The sequence below is a fragment of the Pan paniscus genome, chromosome 7 (genome assembly GCF_029289425.2).
Source record: "Pan paniscus chromosome 7, NHGRI_mPanPan1-v2.0_pri, whole genome shotgun sequence".
Lineage (NCBI taxonomy): Eukaryota > Metazoa > Chordata > Mammalia > Primates > Hominidae > Pan > Pan paniscus.
This window is the reverse complement of record NC_073256.2, coordinates 136,185,960-136,209,274: the sequence shown is the minus strand read 5'-3', so window position 1 is coordinate 136,209,274 and position 23,315 is coordinate 136,185,960. Positions and strand designations below refer to the sequence as shown.

Genomic DNA, 23,315 nt, shown 5'->3' with positions numbered 1-23,315 from the left:
GCCTTAGTTTCTCTCCATCCCCTGCTTCGGACCCCTTCCCTCAAAACTCTGTATCAGAATCCTCCACTCTCTTTCACCCAAGTGGAAATCAGGAGTGAATGTATTCATTAATCAGGGAAGTAGCCCCTAAGACAAGGTACTAATACATCGATGTAACAGAAATCGTTAATTCAGGGAAAACTTTTATCTGCTAAGAATCTAATATGGGTCACCATAGTGGGGCAATGTCAAGATCTATATCAGGCAGGTGAAAGACCACTATTTTATTGTTATTTCTTTTGGGGATCCTAGTGACCTCTTTAAGTGACATTAGAGAAATGCTGTTGTACATGCAGGATCTGAATAAGTCTGGCCAGCCGGCTACTGCTTTACTAATTCTATCTTTTTTCTTTGGGTCCTCCAGAACCACTCTTGAAAGAAAGTGTATGCAGAAGGCATCACAAGAATAGCTGCTGCTCTGTTTGCAAGCAATTAGAGATGGCAGAGGGGTTATCTACTTCCTCATCAGAGGCCAGCAGCAGCACTGTTCCAAATACCATCAAATGTTTGATTTCTTTGGATGGCCACGTGAGTAAACGTGACCAGAGGCTGCTACTTTCCCTCTCAGTTGAAGCTTCTGCTAAATGAATCATAGCAGCTCTATGAGAAAGTGAGGGGAAAACCCACCAATGACTAGCCAAGAAACTTTCAAGTATAACTGAGGAAGTCATTGGAAGAAAAGAAAAGAAAGCCTACCAAATCAGCTGCTTTTCAGATGACACCTCCTGAATAGCCTGAATAGCCTGAGAGTACTCTGAAATAGAACATGTATTGCACTACCTTGATTGGCTTTATTAAATTAGAGTGTAAACTCCCTAAGGACAAAATCTCACCTGGCATAGTGGCAACAGTAGATTTGGTGAGTCAGACTACAGGGGTTTGATCACAGCATCTGTTACTTATACATCTATAACCTTGAACTAGTTATCCCATCTCTCTGGTCTTCATTTTTATTTTTGAAAAATGAAGATGATCATACTGTCTACCGTATAAGTTTATTATCAGTTTTGCTTGAATTAAATCGTCCATCTAAAACCCCATGCACAGGGCTTGGCATGTATTAGCACTCAATAATTATCAACATCAACTGCTAACACTGATCATTGCTGCCTTCCAAGTACAGTGCCACTGAACGGAATACTCTCAAGACAGATACAATTTAATAGGTAAATCTCAAGTATTGTCCTATAGAGCTGCTACATTGATGTATAAATTACATGGCCTAGAACAATCGTATCATCATATCATCACACCTCTGGTTAACATATCAAACACTTCTGTTTTTATCATTTAGTACCATGATATGAAATATTTGAGGCAGCTATATATGGATAATAGGAATTTAAACTAGGTCAAGAGAGTTGTTTCTTTATTCAACAAACAATTTTGAAGCAGATACAGTTTTCTAGGCATTTCAAATCACTAAGAAAGTTACAAAAGGATAAAATTCATATATAATTCTTATTGATAGTAGCTTATATTTATTACTCACCACAGAATAGGCATTGTGTTAGGCTCTTCACATATGTCATCTCTTTTACCTTGACAAAAACCAGCAAAGTGATTAGTACGCCCATTTTAGAGAGAAGAAAACTGAGACTCAAAAATATTCAATGACTTTCCCAACATTTTTCAGCTAGAATTTTCAAGAGCCAAACCCCACTCTGCAATTCCAAAGCCTGTTTTCTTTCTATTCTCTCACTATTCCTCTTTCAACGTCTCACCATAATGTCAGGTAGAATGGAATAAGCACTCGATTAGATGTACAAGTAAATTATTATGGAACTCAGGGAGGGAAAATGTTGGATTTGAATGCTAGAGGATTTGGGAAGGTTTTCTTCAGGGCATTTAAAATGAACTATATACAATTCATGGACTTATAGAGGGAAGGGAGGAGTAGAAAAAAATGGGGGCATCAGGAATGAAAACCATATCAGCAAAGATTCAGCAATGTCAACTTGCAGGGGAGAGTAGCTGTGTGGTGAGATATAGAGAATAGGCTGCAAATAGGGGCAAATCATGTTCATATGGAAGTCAATCTCCAGTGTTAGAAAAGATGGTTAAATCTTTTAAAGCATGGACAAAATTTCCCTGTATCTTTACAAACCTGGTTGCATAACTGAAGCAAAGATCAACTTGAGCTCTACCATAATTTTAAAAAACTATCACACTTCCTGTTTGAGCAGGTCTGACTTAATATTTGTCTATAGCACATAGACACACACACATACAGCCGTGAGCAGCTGATGTCTGAACAATCATATCTTGGCCATTCATTCTCTCCACCCAATTTCTCCCATATGGCAAATTGCCCAGAGATCATTATTAGTTCCACGAATAGCCAATCAGCAAATATTTAGGTAAAGTCAGTCTGTTGCAAGATCCAAAAGAGAGAGGGAGAGGGAAAAGGAGAAAAAGAGGGAGAGAGAGATGGAGAGGGAGAGAGAAATGGAGAGATACAGAGAGAGGGAGGGAGGGAAGGAGAGACAGAGACAGAGAGAGAGGAGAGTGCTAGAGTACTTTATTAGTGGCTCAAAAGCAGGTGTCTTAAGAGGAATACAGAGTTAAAAAAAATGGCAAGCCTAGGCATCAATATAGAGCTTGGGGCGGTGATGTTCAGAGACCTGCAGACCTTCAAGATGGCCTATTTTACCCAGTTTTATAGATGAAATGTTTAGGAAGCCTTGAACCTGCACCTAAACCCAATGCTCCTGTTGCCCTAGACTCTCTCCAACCATTTTATCATTTAGTTGTTGTGAAAGCAGTGACTACTGCCTCTAGAATACATCCCATTTGCCCCTGAAGAGAAGGCTTTTTTTGGCTACAGCAAAAGGAAAGTGGGAAGATAAAACAAACTTTAATTCATCTGTTCTTACTCATAGGCTTCCCATCAAGGATGGGTTTTATCCTTATTTAGAATCAATACTAAGTAAAGAAAGTATAAATATACCAATTGAAAAATGGTTTCTGTGGAGGCCTTGGCAGCCACAGCAAATTGCCTGAGGTTTAGAGACACCATGCATTTTCCCTAGGTTTTATTCTGAAACCCTCAAGTGTTCAAGCCAATCATTTCCTGGGACCCTTGATATAATAGCATCTAGGATCTGTTAATAGGGTTTCTTTTTTTGTTTTTTGTTTTTTTTTAGTTCTGAGACAGAGGTAAATTCCTAACAGACCAATGGAGTTTTTACACCTTAATTGCTTTTGTTGAATATTTCTCCCCAAGAGATAATAGAAGCTATAGTTAAGTTGAGTATTACTATGTTTGAGAACATAAGAGGATCTTGGAGAAACTGGAGGATTTCCCCTGGGCATCTCCCATTGGTTAGACTGGTGTCAAGGAACTCAAATGTCAGAATGCTCCTAGAGTCTCCATATGCTGCCGTAAGTGGCACAGACTCTGAATTAGGTGGCCTTAATTCCATTGTCATTTCTCACACTAACTAGCACTTTATCCCAAGGGAAAGTTGAACTCCAAAGAAGGATTTTTTGTCTATATAGTAGGAGAGTTTAACTGGCATGTTCCCTTAGGATCCCCCTAGTGCTAGTCTATTACAATTTCTTTGGGTTGCCCTAGACCAAACTTGTCCAACCCTTGGCCCACAGGCCACATGTGGTCCAGGACAGCTTTGAATGTGGCCCAAGACAAATTTGTAAACTTTCTTAAAAATTGAGGGGTTTTTCTGCAATTTTTTTTTCGTCATCAGCTATTGTTAGTGTTAGTGTATTTTACTTATGGCCCAAGACAGTTCTTCCAATGTGGCCCAGGGAAGCCAAAAGATTGGACACCCCTGCCCTAAACAAACATGAAATGAACCACAAGATAAGGGGTCAGGGCTGATCATCCTGAGGAAATAAAAGGGAAATGGATACTGGGTGTTCATTTAAAGGGTTTATGGCTGGATTTGTTCTCAGGCTTGTGGAAGACCTGAAATCTTTTGGCCAATTTTGTCTTTGGGTTAATGAGTCTCAAGTTAACTCGCTTTGTTGAGGACATAGGGGCAACTTATTTTCATAAAAAGTGAAACCAAAACAGCCTTGACTGATGAGTCCAGGTCTTGGACCACTCCCTGGTCACTTTTTCACTACATTATACCACCTAGATTTTCTCCTTGAGACCTAAAGGAAGGAGAACATAAAATAAAAGGCAGATGACTTGAAAATATTAAACGATTATTCCCAGCCTAAAGATTGTTCTAGAAGATGTTACACATAAAAATGCTTTCAACATGCAAAAAGTGTAAGAACTTAGAAAATTAATGTCTCTCTTAGAACTTCAAAATTAGCATTAAAATGGTTAGAGGATCCTACTGTAAAGATACCTATATACCTTGTCTTAAATTGGCATTTTCTAACTTATTTAACAAATGAATACACAGTTCACAAAAACCACCAATTATCATTGTATTTGGTTTGAAATATGTAGATATGACCACTCCTATAGACCTATGGAAAGACCATTTTATCTGCACTGTGAAGTAACCATCTCACTCATCTTAGCATGTGCCTATTTGTATCTCCTTTTTCCTAATTACCTTCATTTGGCACAGAATTGACTTTTAGTATAGGGTTCACAGTCTGATCTCAGCAATTTCTTTATTCCAGCTATTAACATGACACCTCTGTATCCCCAGAATTACCTGGCATAATTCTTGCATACCGTTGATACAGAAATATTTGTCATTGTTCTGTAACTTGTTTATATAAAGCTTTTCTGTCATTTTTCTGTGGGGACAAAAGCATGAAGTGAATGACCAAGCTGGTCACTTATATATGGGCACCATTGATTTCTATCACATTGGTTTGTGGCATACTATCCAATGATGCACGCCTAACCTCTCATGCATTAGTGAGAGGAGTGCAGCCAATCTAAGCCTCCTTTAAGTGTAAGTCCAGGGAAAATGAAGCCACAAGCATCCTCCCTCAAAGCCAGTACACGCAAATCAAGGTCAGCAGTTGAAGGCCATGGTCATCTGCTCAGTGACCTGTCTTTACCCTTGGGGGCCGGTTCAGTTCCAGATAAGCTCTGGTTGGGGAGGAATGAGTCCAGAGCAGAGTGGCCAGAGGGTCCACATGACATATAGTTGCTCCATGAAGTCCAGCCCAGCTGTAGGCCATCCCTTGGATGTAACCCCAAATGACAAAGTCGTAGACAATAAGAAGTAGCAGATACACATGGGCACAGATAACAAGACTCAGCCATATGCATTTATTGATCAGAAGGAACAAAAACAATTTTTTGAGACAAAATAAATGTACTTGAGATGTTGTAGGGACTCAACACATTGCATTATTATTCTTAATCATGGGCTCTGACTAAGAAGGTTTAGACTGCAGCCTGGAGTAGTGTGCTCAAAATCCCCCTGATCCCTGAATTTTATTATCTATGAAATGAAAATGAAATAGAATCATATAGAGGATATGGCAAAGTAGGCAGTTCCTAGCACAGAATAAGCATACATTAAACATTTTTTTTAATGGGACAGTGTGACAACCTCATCATTTTGTCACTGCTAGTTGGGATCTCTTTGAAGTTGACCTCCAGAATACCTCAATGTCTCTCTTGCCTTATTCCATTCTTCCATTTTCTTTTCTCCTCCTCTCCCTTCTCAATCCTCTCCTCTATTTCTTCTCTGCCATCTCCTCTGATATACCAGGTCAACCATGATCTTTCAGATGCCTACTCCTTTCTTATAGATAGAGCTGGGGAGAGAGAGACAGAACAATGTCCCAGCTAGGGAAGGGGTTGGGAGACAGGTTCTCCCCACAGATATGCTGGTTAGAAGTGGTCTACTGGAGTGAAGGAAGGCGACAAGCTTTGGTGACAGTAGCTCACGTACATTTCAGGAACTGAGGAACAATGGAGTAAATATCTCTTTTTTTAATCTCTTAATTCACCATGAAGTTGCCAGGATCTAGCCCCACCAGTGTCCTCTCGAACTCATATGCAGTTCCACTAAGAGTGCTCAGCTTAACTGCCTTTGACTATGATGAGGGTAACAGCAACCCATAATACTAAGGTGTCCACTGGGCTGCTGGCCAAGACATGCTAGCTCCTTTTTTTTGTAACTGGAAATCATTTATTTAACAAGTATTTCCCAGAAATCAAATATGATTCAGTTACTAATTTGAAAATAATTATTTTGCAGAAGTATTCAATGACTCCATAACAACATATGTACATGCAAACATCTCTTAAGTAAACATTAGCAATTTTTAAGTAATATTTTTAAATGAATATAAAAGGTATGCAGACGAATACACAAATGACAAGCATACAGCTTGATGAATTTTCACAAAGGGAGCACACCCATATAACTTTCACCCTGACCAAGAAATAGAATATTCTAAACATCCAAAGCCTCCATCACCCCCCATCACCCTCTCTTCCAGTCGCAAGCCCTCCCAGGGTAACATTATCAGAGTTCTAACACCACAGGCTAGTTAGACTGTTTTTGAACTTTATTTAAATGGAATTAATCAGTCTCTAATCTCTTGTAGTCTGACATTCTTTACTCAACATATGATTGTAAGATTCCTCCATGCTGCCACATGCAGTAAACGTTCACTTGTTTTCATTGATGTAGATTAGTCTTTATCAGCCAATTTCAATTAGCTTTATATATCAAACCTTGCATAGTTCTAAGTGCTTATAAAAGCAGGAGCTGTGTATTGACTACAGGCAAGATCAACAATTTGCTGAACTTTTACATGGCTCTATTTATTCTTTCTCCTACAGGCTTCCACTGGCAATAGCCCAGACCCAGCCATGAAAACGGACTTTCAACTGTGTATTTCTTGCCTCCCTTTTCCAGGTTCTGTCTCACCAATTGATACGGTTTGGATGTTTGTCCTCTCCAAATCTCATGTTGAAATGTGATTCCCAGTGCCGGTGGTGGGGCCTGATGGGAGATGTTGGATCATGTGGGTGGATCCCTTATCAATGGTTTAGCACCATCCCCTTAGTGTTAAGTGAATTCTCACTCAGTTCATGTGAAATCTGATTGTTTAAAAGTCTGAGACCTCCCTGCCTTTGCTCTCTTGCTCCGTCTTGCCATGTGATGTGTCTGCTTCCCCTTTGCCTTCCGCCATGATTGGAAGCTTCCTGAGACACTCACCAGAAGCAGATGCTAGCACCACACTCACTGTATAGCCTTCAGAACCATGAGCCCATGAGCCAATTAAACCTCTTTTCTTTATAAATTACCCAGCCCCAGGAATTTCTTTACAGCAACGCCAAAACAGCCTAACACACTGGTCACCTGGCATCTCCCCGACCACCTTCTCAACTTTACCCACCCTTCCCAAAAGTATGATCAGAGAGGTTGAGGTGTAATATTTTTCCTTTTCTGCCAACATAGAAAAAAACAAACTACATGTGCAGAGAATATTGCACAATTTTTCAACCCCTGCCTATGTTGGTCTTCACATTGAAGATACATGATTTTATTTAAAATACCATGGATATTCATACAATTATATATAAGAGCAAACATTTGTCTCCACATTTCAAAAAATGTTTAGGGTTTATCTGGGTGAATTTTTTTTCTATCACCTTAAGTAGGTAGAGATAGGTGGAATTAGACTCTAGTGAGCTAAAGTGAGGGCAAATATTACAACAAAACAAGGGATGCTGAGAGACAACATGTGTGGTTAACTTAGCCATGGAAAAAGCCCTGGAAATGGAAGAAAGTCTAACACGCTAAAAATGGAAGAAAGGAAGCATACCAAGTAATGCAGTCGCTCCACCAATGTCATTCTGGCCCATCCCAAAGGAACACAAATAGAAATATTCTGGAATCTAGCGCCACTGATATTTAAACTCAATTTCCCGCAAGGTCAGGAATCATAGCGAGTTATTTGTTTTACTAACTTAGGTTGCAAGTGCCTTGGGCGGATCCTGTGCCTTCTTCTATATCGCACTCAGCGCCAAGAACACTGTTAGCCATCAACAAAACCATAATAGACCTAGAGCATTTTCTAAAGGCCAACGAAAACACACACTGAGCTAATGGAGACATTTACAGGCAAAGGATTCCGGTTTCCTTTCTGAAAATGCCACCAAGACAGCCTAGCTAATTAGGTCTTGGTAAATGACAGACTGACCAGAATGGTCCACCTGCCTTTATGTGTATACCAGACCATTTTTCTGCTAGCTTGGTTTTTATCTTTGCTTTTATTCTTCTAGCTATAAGTTAAAAGGTCTATTTTTGAAACTTCAAAAGACTTTCTCTGAGATCTGACTTGTGAGTTCACAGTGATTTCAGGAAAATGGGAATACAGAGCCTTAACATTGTAAAGAATGAATGTATTCCCTTGGAGCTGTTCACTCATTCCTCTCCTACCCCTATTACCTTCCTTTTGGCAAAACTTCAAAAAATAATTTTGTCCAAGGCCACCCAGAAATGCAATGACAATACCAGGGACAAAATTCAGATGTTCCATGCAAACTTGTCTCTTACCCAGCCTAAGAGTAATCATAATTTTTCCAATATTCCCATTATAGTTGTCCTCATGACAGTCTAACTCAACCCTTGTTTGTGTTTCTGAAAATAACCCAAATTGATGGAGATAGGCATTGCAAATACGGGACACTGAAGTAGCACAGACTCGAAGCCTAACAAGGTCTCTCCGTGAACAAGAATGACTTTGACGTCCACTAAGGTTCTGTAAGCCTCGAGAAAGACCACAGAAGATGAATGTTAATCACTGGAAAGCTCAAGAAGAATTAATGGAGCTTCTATTATAAGAAATCAGAATACAAATGTTTCTGTGTCCCTCACATTCTCTTCCTCCAAAATACTAGCAGAAAATGATAAAACTACAAGTCATAGACTTTATCTACCAAAAAATGAATAAATAAAAATTTTTGGAGAAGCCAAAGCATCAGCATAGAAGCCAAAACATACCAAAAACTTGTAATGCAGTATGACAGAGCAGAAAGAAAATGGACCCTATAAGTAGATATGTCTGATTCTAGTTTCATTTGTTATTAACATTGCAGTTTTCTAAACCTCTCAGTTTTATTTCCCCACCTATAGAATTAGGACTAATAATTATGTATATAATTATATATATAATTATATATATTCCAAGCTTTTTCAATTACAAATATGAAAACATTAATCCAAACTTGCTTAAGCAAAACAAGCAAATTAATTCATTAAAATAAAAGAAATATATTGAGTTAACTACCTGAAAAACCTAGGAGCCTCTAGCTTTTGGCACAACTGGATTCAGGTATGCAATGTTGTCAGGAAGTGATATGTTCCACAAGTCTGTTATTTTCTAAAATGGCTTAATTTTCAAGCATGTTTTCCCATCTTGATGGCTTCCAGAACTAAAGGATAAAATACTCACAGCCCCAAGTTCAGTGGAATAAAGACTTCTCCTTACCAAAAATTCTGCTTGGGAAATGAACCTCATTTACTCTGTGCAGTTATATATCCACACCTAGAGGCAGGACTAGAAGGAATTACATGCCATTACATGAATAAGGGTAAATGGCTTCAGGAAAGGCAAAAGAAACCAACATCCCCTGCAATAACACACTGGGGTTGTTGCAAAAAGAAACGAAGAAAACTCATCCCAGTGCCTGTAATTTTGACTAAGACAAATCATAAATTAAGTAATTCTTATTGCTGGACAAAATTTTGACATCCAGGAAATATTTCCCTGTATTGACCCCGGTTAAGGCACACATTACATGCCCTAATGGAACCTCCATGATGTACATAATGTTCTGCCAAAATGATAAGGGGTAATTAGGTAAAGCTGCAAGATGGTGAGATTTTAGCTGGATTGAAAGGGAGCAGAAGATTTATCCAGGCTAAGAGGCACAGAGAGGAAGTAATAAAACAAGCTGATGACTATGTATTTTTTTATCTAAGAGAGAGTGATGTCAGTAAGATGGGCATTCTAACCAATAGAAAATGGCATATGATGAAGTAGATGCGTGAATATTAGTAGAAAGATTGTGCATACCTCCAGCAAAAATAACATTTACAAAATTAAGTTGTTTAAAATCCAATTAGTGAGGAAAGATTTTTAAAGAGCTCATTCAACAAAGTTCTTTGAAAAGATATTCCTCCTTAAGCTTATCTCCTTTCAGTGGGGTGGCCTGTGTACAAACATAAATTTGACAAATTAAGTTTAGAGCTCTTCATTATAAGACACAATTAACTTACTCCAATAAGAAGGATGATTTATTGCTTTAAGAATGTTAATAAAAGCCCCAGCCACAACTGAGAAACAAAACATACTTTAGAACAAGAATACTGTATTAATATACATGATGTGGGTTCTAACTAGGGCCAAAATGAGAAATAGTTCCTGGATTTCAGATAGAGGCCTGTCCAACAACAACCTTATTTTGAGGATTTCAAAGGTAGATTTCAAATAAATTATAAAAAGCAAGACAGAAACATTTAACCAAACGTGAAAAGAGACTTTTTAAACACATTAAGAGTGCCAACCATAAATAATTTTTGCAAGCAATATTAAGCCAGACTTACCATCCTTCCAGTAAAGCACCTACATCACACACTAAGAATCTTTATTTCTTCTGGCCATGATGAATTCATATGAGTTACCCCATTTTCAAAAAGATGTCTACAGAAGGCTTTCCTGGCAGCCAAAAGCAGTATTCTCTCAAAATAGAAACCTCTTCTGAGTTTGACTTAACAGGTCTGTTATGATAATCTCAGGGAATTTAGCAGTCTGAGGAACTTTATTACATGTAAATGTAAATTTCCTCCAAGGCTTGAAGAAATTCACTCCATATTTCGGGAAATGAACATGTGATTTTTTTTACGTGTTGTTTTAATAAATGAAACAATGGTTCTTTCTATGAGGCACCTTGAGCTACTGATTAAAAGCCATTGTATGTTTACAACGAAGCAAAAATGCATTCAAACACATGAATATATGAGACAAAAATTATTCAATAGACCCAAAGGCAAGTGAGGCTTGTATAGAGGCTAGGGTAAAGTAAAATAATAAATTCCTATTCCAGGTGGTGAGTGGTATTTTGTTTCCTGGCAGCTGAGGCAAAAATGGAAAGATGCCATGCATTACAAATTAATTACAATAGTTAGTACAGGTAGAGCAGCAGGGAGGCCTAAAGGTAAAGTTAGCACTTTGTTTCTCAGAACAGAGCTTTGATCTTTTCATGTGCACTTATCTGAAACCCCACATTCAGCACAACACAACATAAAACACAAAGATTTAGTCTTGTTTAAGTTTTTTCTTATAGCTGCATGTGTGTGCATGTGCATGTGTATGTACGCAGGTGCATGTGTGTGTGGCCATCTGTCTCATCTATAAAAGAACATCGATGTATAAAACATAAAACTAGCAAACATCTCATTTTAAAAACTAGATCCCAAGAAGCCATCAAAATGAATTAAAAGTAAAATGCATCCCTGAATAAATCCACTGTGTGCTGAAAGTGACTGAATCCCTACAAAAGACATAATAAATTGACTTGTTGCCTGAGGATATTTAAGATTGAATGTCTACCAAATACAATAATTTTTTGTTTCACAGAACTTTATGCTGAGTTGTTCTTTACAGACGTAATATGCCAAAAGACCCATACTGCTTCCTAAGTTTACGCTTAGACAATATGACAAGGTTATCAGTATAAAGAAGGGCACTTGTGTTTCTCTTTGTTGTGGCAGGAGGAGATAAAGTTGATTCATTTCATACTTGTATCATGTTAATATAGATTAAAAAGACAGGTGTTAGAACTTTGTCTTTTTTTACCTCATTTAGGGCTAGATTTCCTTCAACATGAGCATATTTTTACTTGCTCTAATTTTGGCAAATATATTGAATGAAAGACATTGTAATACCTTAGGGACCATCTGGATTGACTGCCTGGATTGGTTGGCCCAAAGACACTTATTATCCAGAGAATCAGAGTCAGATGATGGAGCAATTGATGAAGTTTACGAATGGCTTTGAGATGCCCTTAAACCCGAGGTATGTCAATGCAAGTGCATAAAAATAAATCGTTACATTTTCACTTTAAAATACAGGAATTGGAAAGACAATGTCAAGAGAATGGGAAGACAAGCCACAGACCAAGAGAAAATATTGCAAAAGACACTTCTAATAAAGGACCTCTGTCCAAACATACAAATAACTCTTAAAACTCCACAATAAGAAAATGAACCCAATTTAAAAATTAGCAAAAGCCCTAAAGAGCCACCTCACTAAGGAATATGTACAGATGGCAAGTAAACATAGGAAAAGATGTTCAATATCATATGTCATTAGGGAATTGAAAATTTGAATAACAACAATATACAACTACACACCTCTTATAGTTGCCAAAATCCAAAACACTTACCATACCAAATGCTGGCAAGGATGTGGAGCAAGAGGAACTCTCATTAGTTATTGGTTGGAATACAAAATGGTACAGCCATCTTGGAGGAAAGTTTGTCAGGTTCTTACAAAAACTAAACATACTCTTACCATACAATCCAGCAATCACACGCCTTGGGACTCACCCAAAAGAATTTTAAAATATGTGTCTACAGAAAAACCTGCACGTAGATGTTTATAACACTTTTTCTCATAATTGACAAAATTTGGAAGCAATGAAAATTTCCTTCAGTAGGTGAGTGGATACTGTGGTACATCCAGACAATAGAATATTATTCAGCACTAAAAAGAAATGAGCTATCAAACCATGAAAAACACGCAGGAGACTTAAACGCATATTACTAAGTGAAGAAAGATTTTAACAAATGTGCCACTCTAGTGTAGAATATTGATAATAGAAATGGTTGTGTATGTGTGGGAGAAAAGAGGAATATAGGAACTCTCTGTACTTTCTGCTTAATTTTGCTGTGAACTACAACAGCTCTGAAAAAAGTTTATTAATAAACAAAAAACAGGATGATTTCCTATATTGCGTTGAAACCAACATCATAACTTGCTTTTTTCTCCTCTTACAGGGATAGAAAGAGTGGTTATATGTTTATATTCCTCACTTCTAAAACAGCTGACTCCTAAGTTTTATTTTCTTCATTTTCTGTGTCCTACCATCTCTGTTAATGGCACATGTCAAATAACAAAAAAAAAAGAAAAGAAAAGAATGCTGCTTTGAGAGTAGCAATCAAAAGCATTGTTTGAAAAGTGACCAAGATTATTTAAATAAGCATCCTGGAGACCAGCTAGTTGAAACTCATTAAGAAACTGTGCCTCAGCCTTGCTAATCTCTTTTCTTATTACTCATCAATTCCAAATTCCATTAATCTCCTAGCCTGACTAACATGAGAGTTTTCCAGAATGATCTATCAGAAACACGTTCTTCTTCATGGTACTTCTTGCACACCTGTCACAGTCACTTCCCCTCAGGATTGTTCAGAAGGCATGATCACATCCCCCACAAAGGACGTTTTCTTCCATCCTTGTCTCTTTATTAGATAGTACCCAGAAGTGCCCCAGCAGACTTTCACTCAATACTCACTGGCCTAGATTATTCTTCAACTGAAGTTGGCAAGTGATTGGCAAGAAAAATTACCCTGTTTGGCTATGATCAATTACAATTTATACCCCAGGACTGAGAAGGGGGTTGGTTATGTTTACTTATCACATGGAAGAAAAGTCCAAGTATTATAAAGTCTCACCTAAAAGAAAGGGTAGAAGAAAACAAAAATGAAAAAGAAGAGGGAGGAGGAGAGCAAGAGGAGAAGGAAGAATAAAAGAAAGGGAGTGAAAATATCTTTGGGATAAATAACCAACAGCATCTATCTACAGTTTTATAAAGACAATTTCAGTAGAGTGTAAGATTTAAAATTCTATTATAGCAAACATGGAGAGAAATTAGATGAGGAAATAAAGACAGTACACACAAACTATATTTTAAGGGATATTGATGTAAATGGGAAAAAGATATATCCAATAGTTTCCAGAGAAGAATATAGGGTCAAAGAAGTTTGAGTTCGTTTTAATTTTATTTTTAAGATAGGTGATATTGCGGCATATTTCTAGGCCAATATGAATAATCCTGAAAAGGGAAAGAAAATGATGTAGGAAATGTGAATATTACAGGATCCAACTCCTGGTGAAAATGAGATGGAAAGGATTTAAGTTACTGATAAAGAGTTTTCTCTTTGCAGCAGAAGTATGTACAACCTTTTAATAGAAGGGATAAGTCAGTAGCTGAATACAAATGCTGAAAGATTGATTGAATTGTTAGTAGGAAAAAATGATAGTTCTTATGCAACTATATTTCTTTTCTTTCTAAAGTGAGCTTCAGTGTTATGAAAAGAGAGTAGGCAGATAGAGATGTTTGAAATTTGGGGAGAGAGGAGAATGTGTGAGAATCTCATAGAGAAAGGAAGTGCATTTTCTTGAGAAATATTATGAGGAAGCCTAGTAACATTGAGATTTTTAGCAATATTTTTACTGTTACAGCATTGGCACAGAAGAAGTGGATAATTTGGTTGGGTGAGTTTGGGGTTTTGCCAGATAAATAGTATAATGGAGGGAAGATGAAGAAAAGGAGTTAAGGGTGCTTTTAAAAGAGTGTTACAGAACTAGCCCATGAAAATTTTAGGCTGCACAGGGGAAAGAGATGTAAGAACTGAACAGAGGTGGCAGATGGTGAAAAGGAGTCAGGTCAATGGGTTTAAAGTTTGAATGAAGTCAAAGAATGTTCGTTTGGGGAATATAAAAGGAAGTCACTAAAAAATTGAAGGTGTGCAGAAGATGGTCAGAGAAGAGGGTTGGAATTAAAATGTTGAAGGTGCTATAACTATTGATGATGACAAAATGGCTGAACTAGAATGCAGAAAAAGATAGTTGAAGCTAAAAATAGTTGGGACACCAGGAAGTGGGATGGACTATTCACTTCTTGGATTCATCACTTATTTGCTGTTAACCTTGGATAAGGTAGTTCACATGTATAGTTCTTGGTTTCTTCTTCTTAAAAAGGAGGATAATAATATAAACCAATTCATAGGGTTGTTGTGAAATCTAAAAATGTTCATTATGTAAAATGCTTTCAACAGTGCCTAGCATATCGTAAGCATTCAGTAAGTGTTGGTACTATTTGCATTTATATCATGTATTTATTACTTTATTTTTAAATGGTGAAGTTACTGAATATGTTAAGTATTCACTCTATAACAGGAACTGTTCTAAGCACTTATCTTTTTTTAAAATCTCATTTAATTATCACGGTGTCCTTACAGGTAGGTACTATTGTTATACTCATTTCATAATTTAAGCGACAGAGCATAGCTAGTAAGTGACACAGACATGCTTTTAATCAAATCAGTCTGCTTCCAGATTCTCCGTCCTGAAGCACCATCCTATGCAGTGATTGACAGTGGCATAGGTGAATCCAGGTGATGAGAACACAATGAGGAGAAGACATTTGGAGGGAGAGATATGAAAACAACAAGGAAGGGTAATGGATAATGAAGTCTATGACATGCACATCAAAGAATCTGGGGTTTTGAGGGAGGAAGGAAGAGAGACAGCCTGGAAGTGACAGTGGGGAATAAGGCTTACAACACACAGAAGCATTTCAAGTATTTCCGACCAAAGGACAACGTGAAAAAATAGCTTCAAATTTGGTCATCTAGTGAACTTGGCAGTTCCTTAGGATTCTGTCCTTGTCATTGTATTTTTATCCCAGGGAAAGTTCTTGTGAAATTCTTGCCCTCTACCCAGTCTTGCTAAGAATCATACTCAGTTTAGGGGCAAAGCTACAAGGTTAATCAATTGGTTACCAAGATGATTTTTTTTTCGTGGTTCTCAGACCAGTTCCCGCATGAAAGCATTGTTTTAAAAACAAAGCAAATTCTCAAATATGGGGACTTTTCTGGTACGTGAGATATTGCAAATAGTGTAATTATATAAAACGTTCCTAATTCCTAATTACTTACATGGCAGGTTCAAAAATCAATCAATCAACAAACCAATCAAATGCTTTTCATAACCAAGTAGTTATAGATGAGGGATTAGCAAAATGCTGCCAATGAACTAAATTCACTCTGTCACCTGTATTTACATGGCCTGAGAGCTAAGAATTACTTTTACAGCTATAAATGGGAGAAAAAAGTTAAATGACTAATAGTATTGCATGACATGCAAAACATATAAAATTAAAATTCTAAATGAAATAACTAAAATCTCATTACAAATCAGCATTAACAGATAACATTTGCAAAAACATTTTTGATCAGTTTAAACCCAGATTAAATAAAATGTTTTCCCCCCAAAGAGTTCCATTCTTATCTTCCTGTTACAGAAATGTGTATGTGATTATTATTATACTTTGAATTCCATCAATAAAAATCTTTTTTTGCTATATATTTGCTATATAATCACCTACATAATATTCTCAATTTTGTCTTTTATCCTGACATGCTTAAGATATTTGATATCTGGACTCTTACAGAAAAACCTTGTGGATTTTTGGTCATAAATAATGAGTAGACAAAGTTTATATTACTGTAGGTATTATCATGTGAATATTGTGAATGTGATATGTGGGTGTCTGTGTATAAATGTAGCCATTTAATCACATATCATTCCACTCACAGACATTTATTGATCACCTATTCTATGCCAGAAACTGTCCTGGGTGCTGAGAATACAAAGTTGAAAATAGGTAGTCATTGCTTTTAAGAAAACCAGTCTTATTATTTTATTGTGCTGGTAATTTTGATAAAATTTAAGAAGAACAAAGAATTTCTGCAAAATTTTCTTTTAAATGAATATGCCCTCTTCTTTCTCCAACTCAATTACCAGCTATTATTGGTTACTGAATTTTATTATTTTATAAAACATTTGATGAATTCACTGGTTTTCAGTCTCAGCTAGAAAATTGGAGTGGGCAAACAGGATATCTCTCCTGACTTTTAACTCCATTGGAGTAAGGTTCTTGTGACCTCTCTCTCCTATGCTTACCCCCTATTATGTCATTTGATTTTTTTTGGTGGGGGGGTTCCTGGCATGTTACTTGGATAAAGTCATCCAAGGTCTGTGTCTCCACCAAGCTGAACTGAGCATTGTCAGTTATCATAGCAATTGTGTTGCTCATCAGCAGAATTGAGACCCAAAGCCATTTCCATAGTTTTCAGTAGCTAACGCTTATCCTTTTCTTTCTAAATTGTCTCTGACATCAATTGCCCTGCAGGATTTCAGTGTGGGTTTAGGGGATTGAACAGCCAATGAATTCAGGCTGTTCTTATAGCATGCAATCATTACTTGTGTTTAGCTTTCATAACAGAATCTTATCCAAAACCGTCTCAAAGATGCCAAAACCAATCTGAAACCACTTCCTAGGTCCATTGCATAACAAGTGGATATGCTCTTCCCACCACATGATGAAGAGCGCTAGGCAGCTAGATATCTGATCATATGAATGGTGAAAGTATTTGTCTCGCTGTTATATTTAAGCTACAAAACTTGCAAGATTTCTGGTTCCACATTGTTTATTGAACATTTTTCTATTCACATTCATTGCTATTTCTTCTTTAATGCCTGAGAGGAGTCTATTGCTATCTCCTTTCCCTCACATCCTAGAGTGAGTCTAATTCATTAGCCCTCACTTTTAACTGCACTGCTTAAAGTACAGTGTTATTCACTGGGACTGTTCTACCATAGTTTAAAGTTACCGTTAGTAAGATTTTGCCATTTTTCTAAGTGTTTGCTGCTTCCAGGGCCTAATATTTATACATGTAAATGCAGGCATAGCCAGAAGGTGGAGTATTCAGTTCTTCAGAAATTAACGGGTCTCATTTTTATGTTGAATCTGGACTTTGACCCTCAGATACCCTTGATCAACTTAACCAATGATTTTCCCTAAGCACATTAGAAAAAAAGATAGAAAGAGGATAGAACACAAAAATCCCGTGAATTTCCTAAAGCCAGAGTTCCCAGCCCTTGCAGTATTGCCATTTACTTCCAGTTTCTGTTTGATCCAGTCAGGCATCTGAGGCCTCTAAATGGATCCAATCTAGTTAATGATCAGATACAGTACAGTCATGGACCCAGTCCAATTTCTGTCATGACTGCTGAATCCAGTTTAGATCCAAAATTTGCTCAAACTTGGAAAGCTCAAAATACAAATCCATGCAGCTTTGGAATCAGAGAACTTACCCATGATCCTCAGGTGCTACCAGAGGGCAGTGGACACAGTGGGCCTGGCAGGCATCTCACTTGGTGCTCCTGGGGGCTGCTGGGAGTCTACTGCAAATCTCACTCTGACATCTTCTCTAAGAAGGAAAACATTAGACAAATTAACTTTAACAGTTTAATTGAGCAAAGAACAATTCAAGAATCAGGCAGCTGCCAGAATCAGAGATGCAGGAGCTGCCACAATAGGAATTTCAGGGAAGGTCAAGGGCCTGGGGAATTTCCTCAGGTGGTGGTGATAGATGTCTTTTAGTTTACCTCCCAAATGAAGGCAATTTTCTCAGAATTTATTTTAGAAGGTTTTAGTGCCATTAGAAGTAAGTCTCCTACTCAATTTGCCTGGTTCTAAAACCAGCTTTTTCCAATTGTATAAGCAAATAAAGTATTTTAGGCATTTCAAAAGACCCCCTGAGGGATATATATATATATATATATATATATATATATATATATATATATATATATATATATAACTTTTGTAGGAGTAGGATATTTGGGAATTCAGGCTTTTACCTACTACCTACAGATCAAGAAATAGGAGAGAAAGAAAAATGAGTATTTAAGGGTTGCTTTGACAGAAATAAAAGAACCAGGGGACACAAAGATTTTTTTTTAACATAGAAAAAGCTTCTTTATTTCCCAAGTGTCCTGTTTCCCTGGCTCTGTCAAACACTATTGAGCTTATCTGCCTGGGAAATAGCAGGGCTATGGGAATTCTTATTTGGTTCAGCAGCCCCCTGTTACCCCAAATGTCTTCTGTGGTAGCAATGTTAATTCTCTCTGAATCCTGCATCCATGAAAAAGAAGTGCCCATTCTTTTCCTTTTATTTTACAAATACACAAAGCTGGGAGGTTGTGCTGTAGCCAGACCACATTGTACAGAGAGGAGAGTTTGGCAATGCTGGAATAGGAAGGAATAAAATAACAAATTTAAGGCTGGAGGAAAGAAATTGGAGGAAAAAAGTGAGAGAAAAATTAAGTGTGCAGGGAGGGTGACGGTCACATCTAAACCTAATGGCCAGAGACCAGATTATGCAAATTCTTCCAGGCAGCTCCACACTCTGCTCTACCCAAGCACCCAGCCAATGAAAGAACATTTCTTCAATTGATTTTTCATGGTCTCTAAAACTGCCAGCATTATCTAAATTCTTTAATGGTATAAAAAAGAGACATTTTAACTTAATGAAATCAATTTAATGCCATTTTGATAAGAAAGTAATATATGAAGTGATTAATAAATTTGGGAGTTTGAGTTAAGCCCTATCTATACCTACTACCATCAAAATAACAGCCTTCAATCAATTCCATTTAGTGCATTCCATGTTTCTGGGGAGACATCACCATGCCCTCACCTGCGACATAATCCTTAGAGCCATTCAAGACTCCTCTATCTCTTTCACCATCTCTCCAAGCTTTGGCATAAGAAATTACCAATACAGGCAATGTCTGTTTCCTAAATATCTCTCAAATCTGTCCTCTCCTCTCTATCCACACTACCACTACTTCATCCTAGGCCATCCAATTCCTCATCTGGATTTCTGATATGAACTAAGTGGTCTTGTCTCCTGACTATGCTTTAAAGAGACAATTTGCTAACCTGCAAATCTGTTCTCATCATCTTCTTGCATATCTTTCTTTGGGGTCTCCCACAGCCCTCGGAATAAGGCTTACACATATCCCTATCCTTACAGGATGCTTCCTTAATGGCCTTTCCAGAACAATCCTCTGTCTTTAGGGGCTATCCATGCTATGCCACAGTGACATTTCTTCCAACGTTTTATGCTGTCTCATGCCGTTGGAGCTTTGTTGTGACACTGGATATTCTTGCCTATTTGTCTCATGAAACTGTGTGTTCTGTAAGTGTAGAGACCATGTCTTATTTGTTGTTGTAGCCATGGCACCTGTCATAGTGTTTGGCACATGGTAGAATGAGGCAAAAAACTGGTAACTTTCAAAACAAATTGACAATTTTAAAAGGAAGGAGTGTTTGTGAGCTGGATACAGGTACCATAGTCATGACTGTGAAGCTATCCCTGACTGTCCTAAGAAAACACAATGGTCCTGAAAGTTTGGGCCAATGGGAGAAGGCTAATGTGGCTGATGGTCACCAGAAAAAAGAAAAAAAGTAAATGCTTAAAAGCAAACAGTCACTCCTCTCTTCGGTCCGTACCTCCAAGATGACAAAGAAAAGAAGGAACAACGGTCACACCAAAAAGGGCCGCAGCCACGTGCAGCCTATTCGCTGCACTAACTGTGCCCGATGCATGCCCAAGGACAAGGCCATTAAGAAATTCGTCATTCGAAACATAGTGGAGGCCGCAGCAGTCAGGGACATTTCTGAAGCGAGCATCTTCGATGCCTATGTGCTTCCCAAGCTGTATGTGAAGCTACATTACTGTGTGAGTTGTGCAATTCACAGCAAAGTAGTCAGGAATCGATCTCATGAAGCCCGCAAGGACCGAACACCCCCACCTCGATTTAGACCTGTGGGTGCTGCCCCACGTCCCCCACCAAAGCCCATGTAAGGAGCTGAGTTCTTAAAGACTGAAGACAGACTATTCTCTGGAGAAAAATAAAATGGAAATTGTACTTAAAAAAAAAAAAAGCAAACTGTCTACTGCATAATTTTGCAGAGGGCTGGCCCTGTTGTAAGGGATGGCTCAAAAGGAAATTACTGCCCGACACAGGAGGAAAGAATACCAATTATTTTTCTCTTAAGCAGGGCCAGGCCAACTCAACAGAAAACCAGAGAGGATGGGCAATGCATTCCTGGAAGGAAGCTACTGGTGCTGGTGCCATCAGCCTGGTTGACGAAAGAGACATGATCTAGGAGCCACCCAGCTGAAAGCTGGTACACCACAGACAGACATGCTTCTTGGAAACGACCTCTGGCAATTAGGAATTCAAGCTTAGCCTCAACTTCTCAGATGAAGCCTTCTAATTTTCCTTTTCCCTCCCATGTGCTTCTTCCAGGAAACCTGCCTTGTCCTCTGTGGTAGTTGTGAAAGATCAAATGTGCCTTTTACCAAAAAGGCAGGACTTTCATCTCCTCCCAACTCCTTTGTGTGTGTCCACATGGGATGGCTCATACAGGGACACTCCTAGGACCTGACATGGGGCCACCTCCACTCTATGCCTATGAGTGTTTGTGTGGAATGAGAGTACACAAAGTCAAGGTGGAAGACCAGACCCACTAGTCTAAGACAGTAAATGATTATAGAATAATGTGACCATGAAAACCACCACTTTGAATAGAATTTGTCTGTGATATATTTTGAGCCCAGACAAGTTTTGCATGCTTTTTGCCACTTCTTCATGATGTTACTCATGCTAACAACTAACTTTAACAAAAACTTTACCAGGAGAATAAGGCAAAATCAGATGTGCTAAGTGCACAGGAAGGAGACCAGAGCCCTGAGGCGTTCTTTTGAAGTCTAAGTACTGGTGTTTCAAAAGTTTAATGAAACCTACTAGACTCTGAGCAAAATTCGTTTTACGAATGGGGCCACAAGGGCACCATCAGCTTCTTGTCTGGCCAGAGGCAGATGTCAGGCCCCTGGAGACTCACAGCCAAGAACCTGAATCTGAGTCCACCCAGCCTGGCATGGCCTTCGTCAGCTTTCGTTGACTGGCAGGGGAGCCTGAGAGTGTCTGCAGCAGGGGGCTTCTGAGCATGCTCATGGTGGGGTGCTCACCCCACCACAGTTGTACCAGTGCTTATAACCATTACAGCATAGAATCATTCCTCTTCCACTTCTTTCTCCCCCATCATCTACCTTCCTTCTGGAAGGTAGGGAATTTGTCTCCATCATCTCAACTTGTCATCATTAGGTCACTCTTTCCTTCTAAACACCACTTCCTGTGCCTCACTGCTGGACTGCCACCATGGCCAGGGATCATGATCTAATTCAGCACATAAAAAGCAATTCATAAGTATTTGTTGATTATCTAATTTGGCTGATTTCATGTACTTGAATACAAAACTTGGGACATGGCAATATGTTATGTGTTGAAACTGTGTGCTCCGTAAGTGTAAAGACCATGTCTTATTTATCATTACAGCCATGGCACCTGACATAGTGTTTGGCACACAGTAGAAGGAGGCAAAAAACTAGTAACTTTTAAAGCAAATTGACCAGTTTAAAAGAATGGAGTGTTTGTGGGCCAGGTACAGAGATTACAGTCATGACTGTGAAGCTATCCCTGACAGTCCTAAGAAAACATGATGGCCCTGAATGAATATAAAACATGTCCAAAGTTTTGTCTTCAGGTACACTGTTGCTCCTTTCTGAAACCTTCATTTTCTCACATTAACTTAAACACTGCATGCAGATGGGGGATTTTGTCTACCCATGAGAGTTTGACAAAATGTCAACCCATGAGAGGGCTATAAAAGTACAGATGTTGTCAACCCTGAACATAATTTTGAGTTTGGGGAAGCAGTGACAATGTGGTCTAAGTGATTCTTCACTCAAGATGCTCACAGAAAAACATTCACAAAGCTCAATCAGTATCCCCAATGAGGCTAGAAAATCAGGGTAATTCTGGAAATAGAGAGACCATAGGTTATATACAGAACAGCCATTGACAGATGATGTACTGTGTTTTATAAATCATAGGGTTTCTAGCCCACAGAACAACTCAGTTTCTTTGACTAACCCACAGTATTTTTAGCCATTGCACTGAAAAGTTCCATGTCTGAATAATATTCCTCTTTTGCTTGCTCAATTCTTGTGTCTTCCGTTCTTCCTGCTGTGAAATGCTGTGTCTACTGTGTCTTGCTATATCACTACCATATTTACTTGTGTTTTTTCTGCCAACATGCTCAAAACCTGTTTTGTCCCCATCTGGGGGAAAAACATAACTTGAAAAAAGTAAAAAGAAAATTGTGTCTCTTATATGAATAGATATATTCCACTGTATTTTCTACCTCATTTTGAGCCCTTCCTGGTTACCAGGCATCATTAAGCAATTAACACATATTATCACATTTAACATTCACCACATTCGCAGTTTAGGTACCTGTTATTACCTTCAGTTTAATTTGTGAGGAAATGGGCACAGAGAAATTTTCCCAATGTCATTTGCTGGTATATTGTAAAGCCAGA

At 38.2% G+C, this 23,315-nt stretch overlaps 1 protein-coding gene across 1 annotated transcript; it reads left to right on the top strand.

Moving 5' to 3' along the window:
• Positions 1 to 20,112: 20,112 nt before the first annotated feature.
• LOC100984483 (small ribosomal subunit protein eS26-like) lies at positions 20,113 to 21,320 on the top strand. Its single transcript, XM_008976958.6, has one exon. It carries the CDS (start codon positions 20,337 to 20,339, stop codon positions 20,730 to 20,732), a length of 396 nt encoding a protein of 131 aa, XP_008975206.2. The 5' UTR covers positions 20,113 to 20,336; the 3' UTR covers positions 20,733 to 21,320.
• Positions 21,321 to 23,315: the final 1,995 nt, after the last annotated feature.

What these genes read in the sequence shown, in the direction of transcription:
- LOC100984483 (XM_008976958.6), top strand. Translation starts at nt 20,337, where the DNA reads ATGCTTAAAAGCAAACAGTCACTCCTCTCTTCGGTCCGTACCTCCAAG.